The 15,477-nt window shown below is 29.1% G+C and overlaps 1 protein-coding gene and 1 pseudogene across 1 annotated transcript; both read left to right on the top strand.

The window, feature by feature from the left end:
• Window positions 1-4,246: 4,246 nt before the first annotated feature.
• On the top strand, window positions 4,247-4,939 carry LOC107927433 (splicing factor YJU2-like; annotated as a pseudogene).
• Window positions 4,940-12,071: 7,132 nt separating this feature from the next.
• On the top strand, window positions 12,072-15,071 carry LOC107927481 (protein IQ-DOMAIN 14). The gene is made up of 6 exons (XM_041087853.1): window positions 12,072-12,282; window positions 12,449-12,558; window positions 12,710-13,156; window positions 13,421-13,651; window positions 13,936-14,064; window positions 14,157-15,071. Exons 2-6 carry the CDS (start codon window positions 12,484-12,486, stop codon window positions 14,895-14,897), a joined length of 1,623 nt encoding a protein of 540 aa, XP_040943787.1. The 5' UTR covers window positions 12,072-12,282; window positions 12,449-12,483; the 3' UTR covers window positions 14,898-15,071.
• Window positions 15,072-15,477: the final 406 nt, after the last annotated feature.

The raw sequence follows: 15,477 nt of genomic DNA, 5'->3' as shown, positions 1-15,477 counted from the left end.
TTAAAACAAATAAATAGAGTTTAACTGAAATATTATTTTTCAAATTTGACCGAAAATAGGAGTCATATTTAACAGAACTTGTTAAAAATTTTTAATTTAGCTTTTATATTTTTTATATTAATTTCGAAATTTGATAATTTTTTTAATTTAATCCTTGAATTTGGGTTATGTGAAAATGTGATGACGTGACACTATAAAATTGTGTCATGTAATCATTTATAAATTTTAAAAAAATTATATACAGCCTAATAAAAAATCGAAATGATGATGCAGTACAATCTTAAAATGACATATCATCATATTTTAACAAAATCTAATTTTATGAACTAAATTAAAAAAAAATCAAATTTTAAAACTACCGTGGATAAAAAAATGTTTAAGAACCAAGGTGATTAAATTTGTCAAGTTCAAGTCTGAGGACTAAATTGCTTTATCCCATTTTTTACTATATATTTACATGCTAAATAAAATTAGATTGGTCCTTCAATATATTATCTAAAACCTTTTTTAGAAAAAAAATATGAAATGAGCAGAGTTTAAACCCTTGTTGGCATATTAAAATTTAATGGCGAATCCAGGGGTTAGCAGCTCCGACCTCCTAAAATGATTTTTTCTTTTATTTAGGTTGTTTATAGTTTATAAAATTTTAAATTAGTAATGATAAAATTGTACTTTACCCTTCAAAAGTGATAAAAAATTGACTTATCTTTTAAAAATTATAAAGATATAAGTTATTAAAATGGTAAAATTATATTTTTTCTATCGTAAAAATATACAATTGATGAGAGTTATACATTTTGGTATATGAAGATAATAGTGTTAACATTTTAGTATTTAATTTGAGTTTTAAAGTCACTTTGATGCAAATTCATAATTAGCTCATAATATTAGCGTTAATTTGTTTTGGATTCGAATTTTATCATGTACGATTATTTTTCTAGATTTTATATGAAAAGATAAATTTATCTTTGAAATAATATTTATTGCTTTGTATAAATAAGGAGCTTGTGGTAATTTTTCCATTGAGTTGAGACTCGAATGGAAGGTGACATTAACTCAATAAGAATCTTAATTTCAATAAGAATCTAAAACATTAGAATAGAAGTATAGATTTGACCCAAATTTGATTAAATAAAATCAAACCTTATCGAATTAGAACCTAATGATTTTGATTTTTTTTGCATGATTTATAAATCTAGTATTAATATGATTTTTGTTCCTAGAAATGTTTATGGATTAGGTTTGAGTTTATATTTTTCAACTTTGGGTCGGTCTAATCCAACTCAATACATTTTACTATATATAATTAATAAAAATAGTTTACACAAATAATTATATATTCTATAATTAAATTTAAATTTAAATAAATTATTATTGTTTGAACAAAAAAGGGTCATTTGGATGAGCTTGAACGGGTCAGATTCAGGCCTAAAACCTTTATTTGGAACCAAGCCTAAATTTATCTCATCCCAGCCTATGAACATCGCTACTTTAAACTTAGCAACTAAGTCTATTTTAGTATCTAAACTTTTTTTTTGTTCACTATAGTTTCGGAACTTGGTAGCTTTTTCTAATTTGGTCTAACGACCCATTATAGGGGTGCCAAGGCACTTGTTTGCCCTCCTTGATGCTACCCCTACATAATACGCAATTGTCATGTAGAGGTGATAATAGTTCAGTTTGATCGAATTTTTTGAAATTTTGAACCATCAATCATAATTCGATTCGTGTCTCGGTTTTTTCATATTAATTTTTTATTTTGAATTTTTAGATTTATTTTGACAAAATGAGCTTTATTTTAAGGCTTTTAAATATTGTTTAACAAAATTTTAAAGTATTCTTTCATAAATATTTCTAAAAAAAATTCAAAAACGTTTAAATTATCTTTACATTTTAAATATAAAATATTTATTTTTATATAATAAAAATTTAAAATAATTATATATTAAATAAAAAATAAAACTCTAATTGGTTTTGAGTAACAATAGTTTTTAAATTTACATTCTATAAACCGTTCGGTCAAATTTCAAATTTTTTAACTTTTTTTTACCTACTTTTATTTTCATGTATAAGTCTTCAATTTCATCGCATACGACACCAACTTATTATAATAAATTTTATCCAAATATTTATAATTTTCTTAATTTTACTCAAACATAAATCGGTGTTTGAATTTACATCCAAGTGGGGAAAATGATTTCAATTAAAGGTGAATACAAAACCCCACTAATGTCTTTTTCACCCTCTAAAAGCCTAGTATTTCAGCAGGCTATGGCTATGGCTATGGCCATGGCTATGGCTATGGAGGATCATTAAATCTTCCTTTTTGACTTTTTTCTTTTTCCATTTCACTATTTTTTTTCTGTGATAGAAAGAAGAAAATTACTTCAAAGTAAACTAAGCATAAACACCATTAGTTTTGTTTTTGTTGAAGAAACTCCGAGAACTCGATTAGTGCAACATCAAAAGTTTGTAATCTTGATCTCCATATTAAGTTTAATTTGATTAGATAATCAATAATTTGTATTAGTATTCTTGTTTATGCAAGAGAACATGAGTTTAAGCATGTTGAAACGTATTTATTTTCTTATTGAAGGGTTGGTGTGAGATTACGGATAGTTTTAAATAGTTTGTACTAAATTATGAATAAATTTATGTTTTGATCACTTAAAATTAAAAAGTTTCAAAATAGTTATTAAATAGGTTTCATTTAAGTTATTAAACTATCAAAAGTTTTTATTTAAGTCATTGGGTTGTTAAGCGCGATTAACGAGCTCTAAGTGACGATTTGATAATTTGTATGATGGATCAGTACTCAATGACAAGTAAAAGAACGTACCCCAAATTCAAGTCGATCTAGCGATCAATTTAAAAGATCAGAAAACAAAGCTATTTGAATTTTGGTTCCAATATTTGTGGTGTTCAAAGTTGTTTCATTAAAAAATGAACTGTAAAAGCAAGGCTTTTAGAGCTAGACCAGTGGTCAAACTGATCAGACCATCTGTTTTCCAATTCAACCGATCAGACTAATTCGACCAGCCCATCTAGTTTGATTAAATAATATATTAAAAATTCATTAAAAATAAAAATATATATTAAAAATTTGGTTTAACTTCCCAAGTCAACCAGTTCAATGCCCTTCTCTGGACTGATACCTTGATTAGTTCTTGGTCCAATCGACCAATCCGGTCTGGTTCAAATAACTTTGTGTATAAGAGAAGGAGAATGAGATATCTCGATTGGTACAGGCGATGCGAATAAAGAAGACCATACAACAATGATTTTAAAAACCTAATGACTTAAATGAAAAATTTTAAATAGTTCAATGACCATTTTATAACTTCTTGAAATTAAATGATCAAAATGTAAATTTTGTATTCTAACATTTTTACGTTATTTATTATCCAAAGATATAAACTCTTATCACTAATTTAAAATATTGTTGAAGAGTTTCTAGTATTATGTGGATTTAAATTATTTTATGACAATATTGTCATAACAATTTGCTTTAATTTTTGTCTATTTTGTTTTTTAAATATTGATATTTTATAATTAAATTTAAATAATTTTTTATCACGTAAATAACAATTTCTAGTTCAAATCAATTCATGAAAATATTTCAATGTTAATTGTACTTATTTGGATAAGAGATGTTTATAGATTAGACTGGATCGAGTTTGAACATGACATTAAGATATTTTATACTTACCAAAGTCTAGTCTAACTGTAAAAAATGAGTTTAAAATTTTGCTTAAATTTGTCTGTATTTACAAATGGTTAACTTAAACTCATTTTAGGCCCATTAATATTAATTTTTTTAAAATATATTTATATTATTTTAATTTAATATTAATAATTTTATTTATTATTTATTAAAAATTTAAGTATAGTCATCTTATAACATTCTAATATTTATATTATAGCAGCATTTTAATATAAATTTAATTTTTACGTATTATAAATTATATAATATAAAATATTACAAACATAAACAACAGGTTGAGCTCGGACCTTGAATGTTTAAGCTTGAGTCCGACTTATATTTTAAATGGGCCTAATTTTTTTACTTAAATTTTCTCAAATTTCGAGTGAATTTTCGAGTTTAAGCAAATGATCCACCCAATTAACGAAGTCCAGGTTGATTATTCAGCCCATACTAGTTAGGTTTTTGATAAAATATATAATTTTTATGTAGGTATATTTTGAATTTAAATATATTTTGGATTTAAATTTTAAAAATAACAAATAATACTCGCCGGACCTCGATCTGTCGAAGCTTCCGAGGGCTCAGCAGCCGAAGAATCAATAGATGAAGGTTCGGTCGATGCTTCCGATGAGCATACGTTGTAATGCATGCGGAAATTATATATGTGAAGGCACTAAGTTCAATTTCCGCAAAGAAGATGTTATCGGCGAGACATATAAGGGAATCCGAATGCATAGGTTTTATTTCAAATGCACCAAGTGCTCTGCTGAGATGACGATAAAGACTGATCCGCAAGATAAAAATTATGTTGCTGAATTGGGTGCAAGAATAAATTTTGAACCTTGGCGTGCTGAAGATGAGGAAGTGGAGAAAGAGAAACAGAAAAGGAAATCTCAAGGAATGGGTGATGCGATGAAATCTTTGGAGAACTGAACGTTGGATTCGAAAAGAGAGATGGACATCCTTGCTGCATTTGATGAGATGAAATCTATGAAGTCTACACATGCTACGGTGAGCGTAGATTAATCAATGCTGGAGGCCTTGCAACAACGCACTCCTGCAGAAAAGGAAAATAAAATAGAAGAAGCCCTCGTTAAATCAATTTTCCAGAAGCCAAAGGAAGCTGTTCCAAGGATAACATACGAGGATTCGACCCTTTTATCGAGTGGCAATGATGGCTTAAAGAGGAGAAAGGTGTCTTCAAGTAACCCACAGATGCTTGACAAAAGCTAGTTTGCCTGATGATTCCAGAAGTAAGGAAGGTCCGAGTGGTTCGGGGAGTCGTCTAGTTAAAGCTCCATCCAAGCCGTCGGTGATAATCTTTCTTCTGAAGCAGAAACCAGAGAAGAAACAAGAAGAAACCGGTCTCCTTTCTTTGCAGCAAAACTATGCTGAAAGTGGTGATTAGTGTTGCTTTTTTTTAAGGACAACTTGAATGTTAGTGAAATCTCATAGATTTTTTGATGTATTTGATCAATTTCCAATCTGGGTCTTTGTCGATCTTCCAGTCTTCATTGCTTTTTAATGGGCTAATCTTATTTTGCTTTGAATGCCCTTATAATGTTAATGATGTGTAGAGGGAAAGACTGTTTACAGGGCTAGGATTCGCTTAACCAATCAAGACAAGAACAAAAACAACACGTCCAAATATAGATTAGGTGTAGAGAGTACATAATGTAGCCTTTGAAATTGATATGCATTGTTTGGACCGGACCGATTAGATTGAGAGCTGGGTCGGTTGAAATTGATATGAGTAGAGGGAAATTTCTTCGTGCTGATTTGGTCCAAACTTGATTTTCAAGTTAATCTTATTAGAATAGCTTGTTTTTTTATCAGAAACTTGTAATGTAGTTTTTGATGCAGCAAGTAAGGGAAAACAATTCTTAATTGTTGGTATAAAAAATAATGCCGCTGATTCGGTAGTGCGGTCCGCAATAATGGCTTGGTGTCACTATGTTAATAAAAATTGGCTCAGTGATATGTTAACAAATTGACCCATTACAGAAACGAGACTTCATAAGTTCAGGGACTTGAGAATAGAACAAAAGATGGGGGACTCAATCATCTTCCGAAAAGACATGCAGCTATGTTGAAGAGACAACTATGTCGCTTGCATACATATCTGGGTGGGATTAAATATATGACGAGATTGTCTAATATTATAATCATCGTTGATCAACAAGAAGAATATACGACTCTTCGAGAAAGAATCGAATTTATATACTAACTTTTTGGATTAAATATTTTGATGAATTTACGTAATGATCATTGAATCAAATAGACTTATCCATATATCATATTATAGTAACTAACCAACTCAATTGCCTAAATTAATATTCAAAATTAATGCATAATATTATATTAGTAATCGAATAAATATTTTTATTATTAAATAACAATTCAAATCGAGATAATTCAAATTACAAAAAAATTATTTAGATTCATCCAATACCGATACGAGTAACTCGATTTAAACAAGTACATAATAAAATAATTATACTTTTGGATCACTCAATTTGCTTATACGCCACTCTAAACAAAACCATATGCTAAAAATTGTAAATGAAGGATGGTAGTTGCTTAATCTATATCATGTACCCATTATTATTATTATTATTATTACAAACACTTTGACAACTAGCTTCATCATGTTTTCTCTTCTAACTCTTTTGTAATGATATTTATTTATTATAAAATATTTTTTTGAAGAAATAAAATAATTCTTTAGGATTATTGTTTTTAAAAACTATAAATCTTGTTTTCTTTTTTAAATTCTTTTTATACAACTCAACCTTAAATAAATAAAATTTTTATTGGTTTTAGTACTTTTATTATGTTAAAATTTGAGATTTGATCCCTATATTTTTATAATATTATTAGTAGGTCCAGGTTGTTAAACAATCTTTAAGCATTTAATTATTGATCGAACATGATTGATTAAATTTTTACGTGACTTTGATTGTATGACCAGTATGAAAAATCAAAGTAAAGAATTTATATCTCAATTTAAACATATTTAAAAGGTCTAAAACTATAATTAGACCGCCCTTGCAATTATACCATAATTAGGCCTATGGTATATATCTCATTAAAGAGATAAACAAAGAATATATGAATTAAAAAAAAAGGGTAAACTACTAAAATAGTTAAATTTTAGTCATTTATGTTTAAAATGTTACGTTTTAGTTACTTACGTTATCGCGTTGTAACATTTTAGTCACTGAGTCGTAATTAGTTGTCGTTAATGATGTAACGGTAAGTTGATGTGGCACGTTAAATCATCATTTCAAACAAAAAAATTAGGTTAATATATACAACCGGTCTCCGTATTTTTTTTGTTTTGAGCAATTTAATTTTTTCTTTAATGTTCTTTTAACTTTGCTTTTTTTTTTCTTTATTTTCCATTCTCTTCTGCTTCTCCCTCTGTTTTCCTCCCTTCTTTATTACTTTTAACGTAACTTTTCTATGTTTATCATTTATTAAAACTAGTCCCTACACTTTTATTTTTTGAACAGTTTAACTTTTTTGAGTGAGGCAAGTTGTGGACTAGTTTAATTTTTGTCACCCAATTATGCTGTTTTTGGTCACTTAATTATGAAAAGTTACAAAATTGTCACTTAACTATTCAATTTTATCGTTTTTGATCACCCAACTATATTAAATTTTTATGTGTTTCCTATTTTTACGTTAATCAATTGGTGACAAAAAAGAGAAGTTGAGAGACCAATTTATAACTTTTCATAATTTGACGATAATTTTTTTTATTAAATGACTATTTTATAACTTTTTATAGTTAAATAACTATTAATGTAATTTGCCATTAATTACAACAAAAATGAGTATTAATAGAGACATGAATTTATTTAAACAATCAAAATCTTAAAATCTCATTTAAAAAATAGATATTATTAATAGAAAAACAAAACAAAACAATATGTAGTTGTCGTCCTATGTTGTGGTATGACAACAACATTATATCTTTCTATTATAATGGTGTCCCCATATTTATTGTAATAAAAGGGGAAAAAATATATCGTTCATGATGTAATGAGAATCTATCTTAGGATACCACTTTCGTATAATGATTTAAAGACACTTCACCCTACATCTATGACGTCACTATTTTTTAATTAATCCACACGTTTTCACTATTTTCTTTTAAAAAATAATATGATGTTTTTTCTTTCAATTTGGTTTTTTTTTCGGAATATGGTTAAAATATGTTATTAGTCATTCTATTTTATAAAATTTAAGATTTAATCCCTGTATTTTAAAAGTTAAAAATTCAATCCTCTTACTTTTAAATTTAAAAACTCTAGTCCGGTCATTCTTGTAATGGGTAGTTTTTATTAAAATTTGTTAACTTAACATGTTTATTTTCTGTTAATTATATGCCGTATTATATAGAGATAACTTAATCTATATGCTAAAGTAACAAATTTTGACAAAAAATAATTATAATTTTAATGATTAGACTAAGATTTTTAAATAAAAAAGCAGGGGACTTAATTTCTAATTTTTTAAGTATAGAGATGAAATCTCAAATTTTGTCAAAGTATGAGACTAATAACATATTTTAATCATTTGGAATTTAACATGTTTTGTTAAACTTAATTTGGATTTCGTTGTACAATGACATGGCATTGTCATCACCTATTTTTTAAAATTATAATTTCCTAATAATTTTTTTGATTTGATATATATTTTATATTTTTTAAGTGACGACATCACACAATCTTAGAGTGTCATATCGTCACTCTTGAATAGAATCAAAGTTTAAGGACCAAATTAAAAAAAATATCAATTATTTGAAACTGATGCAAAACAAAAAAAAATTTAAAAATCAAATTAAAAAATTACCAAATTTAAAAACTAAATATTACTTTATTCCATAAAAATATGTTTTTTATTCTTTTAAAAAAATTAAATACTATTAAAATAATTATTAAATTTTTTTATATAATACATTCGATGACTATTTAATTTTTTTAAAAATAAGTTAAAATGGTAAATCCAAGTATTATTTTTTTTGGTGAGTTATAAGAATAGTAACACGATTAATATAACTTGAAATCAGATCATATCTAAGATGATGAACATTCTAACCATCAGGCAAACATGAGGTTTATTCAAATATTATTTTTAATATTTCTTTGGTGATCCTAACATACTGGTGGGAATGTTGAGCGATGTCTGACACATAATTTACAAACATGTCTTGTGCCCCATAAATTGTTTTGCACACTACTCTCACGTGCTCTTTGCATATTTATTATTCATATTATATTCATGTATTTTGTATTAGGGTTAATTTACTCAACCCTCAAATTATCACTTAAATTTTAAATTTGATCTTTAAATTTTAAAACATTTCAATTTAGTTATTAAAAAATTAATATTGTATCAATTAGATTTTTGTATTAGTCTACCAATCAATTTAGGCATTAAATGCAATTTGCATTTATTGTAGAATATATTAAAAATACATGACTCAAATTGTAAACACGTGTACTAATCAATGTATAATTTAGATTTAATTCACGTGTTTTAAAATTTGTTTCATGTCAAAATTGAGCTAACATTTAACGCTTAGATTACTGATAGATTGATATAAGGATCTGATTGATACAATATTAATACATTGAGAATTTAATTAGAATATTTTAAAATTTGAAAACTAATTTAGAATTTAGATTATAATTTGGAGGATACTTAACGCAATTAACCCTTTGCAATATTTTATATTAAATATTTAAATACTAATACCTAAAATTACGTATAATTATTTCCCAACTTATAAATAAGAGGACAATGCATTTCAGTACACTCGAATTCATATATTCGTATATTGATAATAATATCCATATCAGTCGAATTAAGATTGAATCGGTACAATTTAAAATTTTAATATATTTAATTATAATTTATAATTATATTCTTCATCATTTTACGACTATGTTGATCCAATCTGGTCCCGCATCCTCACCCATGATAATGAGACCACCACACTCCACCATTCCCTTTTCTTATTACAAGACAAATGTAATGCCTAGCCCCACCGCAATGAATGGCAGGTGCTGAACACGCTCCTGCTCACAAGAAAGGGACCGTCGAATTGATGCCATTAGATTTAGACATAGAATAAACTAATATTTAGTCCTGAATTTAGTAAGTTGTAAAAATTTTGAAAATTGATATTTTTCTCAATTTAATTTTTAAATTTAAATTTTTATTAAAGTACGATGATATAACACTTTTAACATCACGTTACGTCATTAATTAAAAGAATCTAAATTTAAAAAAATAAAAAAATTATCAATTAAAAACTAATTTGATAAAAAAAATATAAATATGTAAAAAAAAACATAATATTAATTAATTATTTATTAAATTAAAATATAGGAATTATAAAATCTAAATACAATTGAGCTATACAAGGCTTTTTTACAACATTGTATCAATCATTATTATCAACAACCTTATTTAATTTTAACTTCACTCTTTATTTATCATTTTTAGTGTATGGGATATAAGATCATTGCTTCTTAGTTGTTACCTACAATTAAAATATATTATCATAGCAATAATTATATTAATGTATTTATTATTGATAAAAGCTTTTAAATAATTTTATAAAAATCGATTGGGTGTTAGTTTGATTGATATTAATATTTTTGTTAGTGCAGGAGAACGTTGATTTGAATACGTTGAAACGCATTACACTTCTACTTAAGAGATGAGAAGAGGTTATGTTATATAAAAAAATAAAATAAATAAAAACCTATAATAAAATTAATATTTAAAAAACTTCATAAAAAAATAAAAATATTATAAGGTAAAAGAAAAGAAGAAGAAGGGCAAACAATTGTACATATCTATATCTCTATATGTCTAACTATATTTAAAAGCCACTCATTTAGTTGGTTGCCACATTTTAGTCAAGATGTGGACCTATACTTATTAGTGTTTGTTGTTTTTTTTAATTTTTATTAAAATAAAATAAATTATATTATTTTGAGGAGTTTTTTTATATTTTTATAAATAAATTATGATAAGATTTGAATCTTCCCATAAGTAAATGTTTACATTTCTTTTGGAAGGTGACATTTATTCTCACTTTTGAAGTCGTCGTCTCTTTAGATAATTTAGCCACTCAAGCTCTTCATTAAGTTGGGAGACAAAACATCAACCTAACTTGAGGATAATACCAATCCGTTGAGGAGTCCATCGACTTTCGATGGACGACACTTTGAAAACTTCTTTAGAAGGAATCGACCTTCCCTCAATATAGTTAAAAAGAATTTATGTATGAATAATTATTTAACTATTAAAAATATAATAATTAATAATAGTAACACAATTAATTAATATAAAGTTAAAATATGTCATAAGTTTCTATATTCTTCAAAAATTTAGAATTTAGTTATTTTATTTTTTAGATTTTAAAATTTAGATTCAATGGTTAATAATACTATTTTATTAAATTCAGATTCATTACAATTTTATTTTTGTAGTCACATACAGGGTTGTATCCAAGGTGGGCATGTAAGTGCCTTGACCCCTTGGCTAAATGGTCAAATTGCTTTTTAGGCCCTCCCAAATTAAAAGATTTGATTTCAATCCCTTTGATTAAATGAAAAAAAATTTATAATTTTAGTCCTTTCAAAAAATTAAGGATTCAATTTAAACTTTTTTAGTACAACTTTTTTAGCTTTGATCCTCCTAAATTTTATAATCTTATCTCAGCCCCCTAAACAAAATTTCTAGCTTTGCTCCTAGTTAACATTGCTACCAAGGGAGTATTTTTTTAAATTTCAAAATGGCAAACCAACAAATTTAACCAAAAAAAGAAAAAGAATTAATAATGTTAATAATTGGACCTGAATTTTGAAATAGGAAACATAAGGGGGACTAAATTCTTAAAAATAAAAATACAATGACTAAATTTTAAAATTTTAAAGAGTACAAGGACTTATGAAATATTCCAACCTATTTTTTATAAGAAAAAAACCCATAAAAATTAGTATCCATCCAATATTCCATGATAATTATCATAAGAAAAATCCACAATAATAATAATAATAATAATAATAATAATAATAATAATAATAATAAAGAAGAGGGAAAGAGTACCAAACTTAACGGTTATAGTTGCTATCAACTACAAGATAGTCTTCCAAATGAAGTAAAGCCCTTCTATAAGTAGTTGAACAATACATTGAGTGAGAAATTGGCCAACCACCTCCTTTTATTCTCTCTTTTTTACTCTATTTCATTATATTAATTATTATTATTATAATCATCATCATCATTTCATCAAACACTAACCCAACCCCCTTTAATCATTTCCCCTTTCAATTTTAATGCTATAATTATTAATAAATCCATCAAAAGCTGAAAGTTGGGGGCCAAAGTGAAAGAAAATAAAGTTGGTATAAAATTTTTTTCGAAGCCCTTCAAAAGTAGAAAATGAAAAACAGGCTAGGAACTTGTAACAAAATTTATTTAGAACATTAAGTATGTTGTGTAAGAAAGGTGAGGGAGGCTAGAAAAGAAGAGTGGGTTCTTTTTGTAAGGTACATCTCTCTTTTTTCGGGTTCGGGTCGTTCTTACCTGCATTTCCATCATGTTTCATGGTTGAGAACTTGAATTCTTTGTCTTAAAAGGTTTATGATTGTGTGTTGTGTGTATACATATCGACGGTATCGATATATTTCGGGTGCATTGAATTTGGCCCTGCAGAGTTTTCGTTCTTCGGTTTCAGTAATGCTGGCAGTATGGGAAAGAAAGGAAGTTGGTTTTCTGCAATCAAAAGAGTTTTCGTATCGAATTCGAAGGGGAAGCTAGATATTGTAAGTCGGTATTTCGATGTTTTTAAGGTTGAAGTCGGTTTTGTTATGTATGTGACCTATTGAGATTTATATCCTAATAGATTGTTATGCAGCATGTATGTCGTAAAATCGGAATATTTACGGCTTGTTTTGTTTCGATGAATCGTTTTAGGAATCGGACAAAAAGGGCGGTAAAGAAAGGAAGAAGAAAGGTCAAGCAAATTACAAGCATGGAGAAGCTAATTCCTTCATTCCCCTGTTTAGGGAACCGAGTAGTATCGAGAAAATTCTCGGGGAGGCTGAAAGAGATCGGAAACTATCGTTCCGGCCTTCAACACCACCGGATCAACTTAGAACACCACCTTTCATGCTTCCTAGGGCTGCGTCTCCTCGTGTTCGTTCTCAAAGGATTGCCTCACCAAGGGCTGCTTCTCCGAAGACTGCTTCTTCTCCACGAGCCAATTCACCTAGAGCTGCTTCTCCGTTTCTGCCTCCACCTCCAAGAGCTGCTTCTCCGAGAGCAGGACCTCCTAGGCTTGTTCGTCCTAGACTGGAACCAACGTTAAGGAACCATCATGCTTCAGCTACAAAGATTCAAGCAGCCTATCGGGGTTACATGGTAAGGTCCTTTATTCTTATTAATAACTAAAATTTCCAAGTCCGGATTCACGGAGACAACTGTTCTGACATTGCAAACAATGCTAAAAATTCGGCAGTTTCTGTTAAAGATATCTCGTTTTTAAGGACTTTACAATGAATGCCGATGTGCGAAGTTACTTGTTATGCAAGTCTGGTGCATATGTAGTCACTTTCCCCTTCCGTTGATATGTTTTTTACCGATGTTTGATATCTGAACTTGATTATCTCGAAACTTGTAATACAGGCAAGGAGAAGTTTTAGAGCTTTGAAAGGCCTCGTAAGGCTTCAAGGAGTTGTGAGAGGTCACAATGTGAAACGTCAAACTATTACGGCCATGAAATATATGCAGCTTTTGGTTCGAGTTCAGTCTCAGATTCAGTCACGCCGGATCCAAATGTTAGAAAATCAAGCACGACGTCAAGCTCAGTTTAAGAACGACAAGGAGGCCGACATCGGCAAATTGACCTTTGGCCAGGTATTAAGTTTTTGTGTATGATTGCATGCATTTAGTGTTGTTTTGTTTTAAGTAAGTTAAAGCTTGTTAAATATCGAGATGGCCCTGAAATCCAACCGTTCGTGTCACTGAAAGCTTTTATACAGGTATTTATTTGTGTTAAGAAAGTGAAATGAACTGTAAAACTGACTGTGATCGGCCTTGGTTGCCCTCTTCCTATGAGATCGTATATTCGGTTTGTTTTGTACATATTTGCTCAATATATCGGTATTACAACGAGTAACTTAAGTTGGATGTCGGATTAGTCCGAGACAGGGAATGAAAACTGGGATGATAGCTTGCTGACAAAGGAAGAAATCGAGGCAAGAATGCAGAGAAAGGTGGAGGCAGTCATCAAAAGAGAAAGGGCCATGGCGTATGCATATTCTCACCAGGTACTCTATTTTCACTAGTCTGGTCCAGTTTTAAGTTCGACCTGGATTCGGGAATGTTGTAAAGTTCGTATATTTTACATGTTCATTTGCAGCTATGGAAAGATGCAATGAAATCACCTCACACAGGTGTACCCAACATTCGGTCTGGTGTATTCCCATGGTGGTGGAACTGGTTAGAACGTCGATTACCACCAACCGATTTACCCGAAAACCAAGCCACAAAGACCTTCCAATTTACACCAAGGCCAAACTCCGAATTAAAGCCTAGTCCGAGGCCACAATCCAGTCAGTTCACATTCGACAACATCATTGACATCCCTACACCGAAATCGACAAGGTCCACCATTCTCCCCACCACAAGGCCAATGCAAACACCAACACCTCCAAGTAAACTTGTGCCGCAAGCAACAAACTCAGGGTTATTAAACTCAAAGCATTCACGACCCCGACCTACCATAATCGATTCACCATCAAACTTACCACTCAAAGACGACGACAGCCTCACGAGTTGCCCACCGTTTTCGGTCCCAAACTACATGACACCAACAGTTTCAGCTAAAGCCAAAGCGAGAGCCAATGGCAACATGAAAGAGAGGTTCATGGGGACACCTGGGAACGAATCGAAGAGGCGACTTTCATTCCCGTTAACGCAAGGGATAGTCGGATCGTTCAAATGGAGTAAAGGGTCGTCGTTGTTTTCGGGCAAGGATTCAAGGTCACAAAGGGGGTTAGATAAGCATCAAACATTGCAATCGTTGGGGAATTTGAGTGTGGATTCTACTGTTTCTATGCCTGCTACGATGGGAAGAAAGCCATTTAATAGATTTGTGTGATTTGTTGTTCAATTTGGGTATTTTTTTAAAATTGAGTGAATGATGATATGTTGAATTCATAAAATTTTCTCATGTAAAATAAAAAAGAACAGAAACTAAAGGAAAATGGTGCTTTGAATGTTGAAGACTTTAGGGGTATGGAGAGATATTATAGTAAATTTTCTTTATTTTTTATTATAATTTTGTTTTTTGTGTTAGTAGTAATATTTAGGGTAAATTGCATCGATGGTAATTTAGATATTAGCGCGTTTTTGTTTTGATCACTTAACTTTGAAAATTTTCAACTTCGTTACCAATGTTATCAACATTGAAATTTTTGGTCACTCTTCCATTAAATCATTAATGGAATACTGATGGGTCTTTTTTTAATGGCACAATAGCAAATTTAATCATTAAATGTTTTTGTATTCTGTTAATTTGATCTTAATTTTAAAAAATTCAATAAATTTAACCCTTAATTTTTATACATCATGTCAAGTTCATCCACTTGTGGAGCCACAGAAAGGGGAACATCTTCTACCTGATAATTACTATAGTCTTCGTTCAAGCTCATCTGTGCAAGGCCACGAGCTACTAAATC

This window comes from Gossypium hirsutum, chromosome A02 (assembly GCF_007990345.1).
Source record: "Gossypium hirsutum isolate 1008001.06 chromosome A02, Gossypium_hirsutum_v2.1, whole genome shotgun sequence".
NCBI classification, from domain to species: domain Eukaryota; kingdom Viridiplantae; phylum Streptophyta; class Magnoliopsida; order Malvales; family Malvaceae; genus Gossypium; species Gossypium hirsutum.
This window is presented reverse-complemented; position numbering and strand designations above follow the sequence as displayed.

Excerpts from the sequence above, each read along its gene's own strand:
- LOC107927481 (XM_041087853.1), top strand. The coding sequence starts at position 12,484 with ATGGGAAAGAAAGGAAGTTGGTTTTCTGCAATCAAAAGAGTTTTCGTA. Across the intron at positions 13,157-13,420 it reads CAGCCTATCGGGGTTACATG|GCAAGGAGAAGTTTTAGAGC; the intron begins GTAAGGTCCTTT and ends CTTGTAATACAG. Across the intron at positions 13,652-13,935 it reads GCAAATTGACCTTTGGCCAG|TCCGAGACAGGGAATGAAAA; the intron begins GTATTAAGTTTT and ends ATGTCGGATTAG.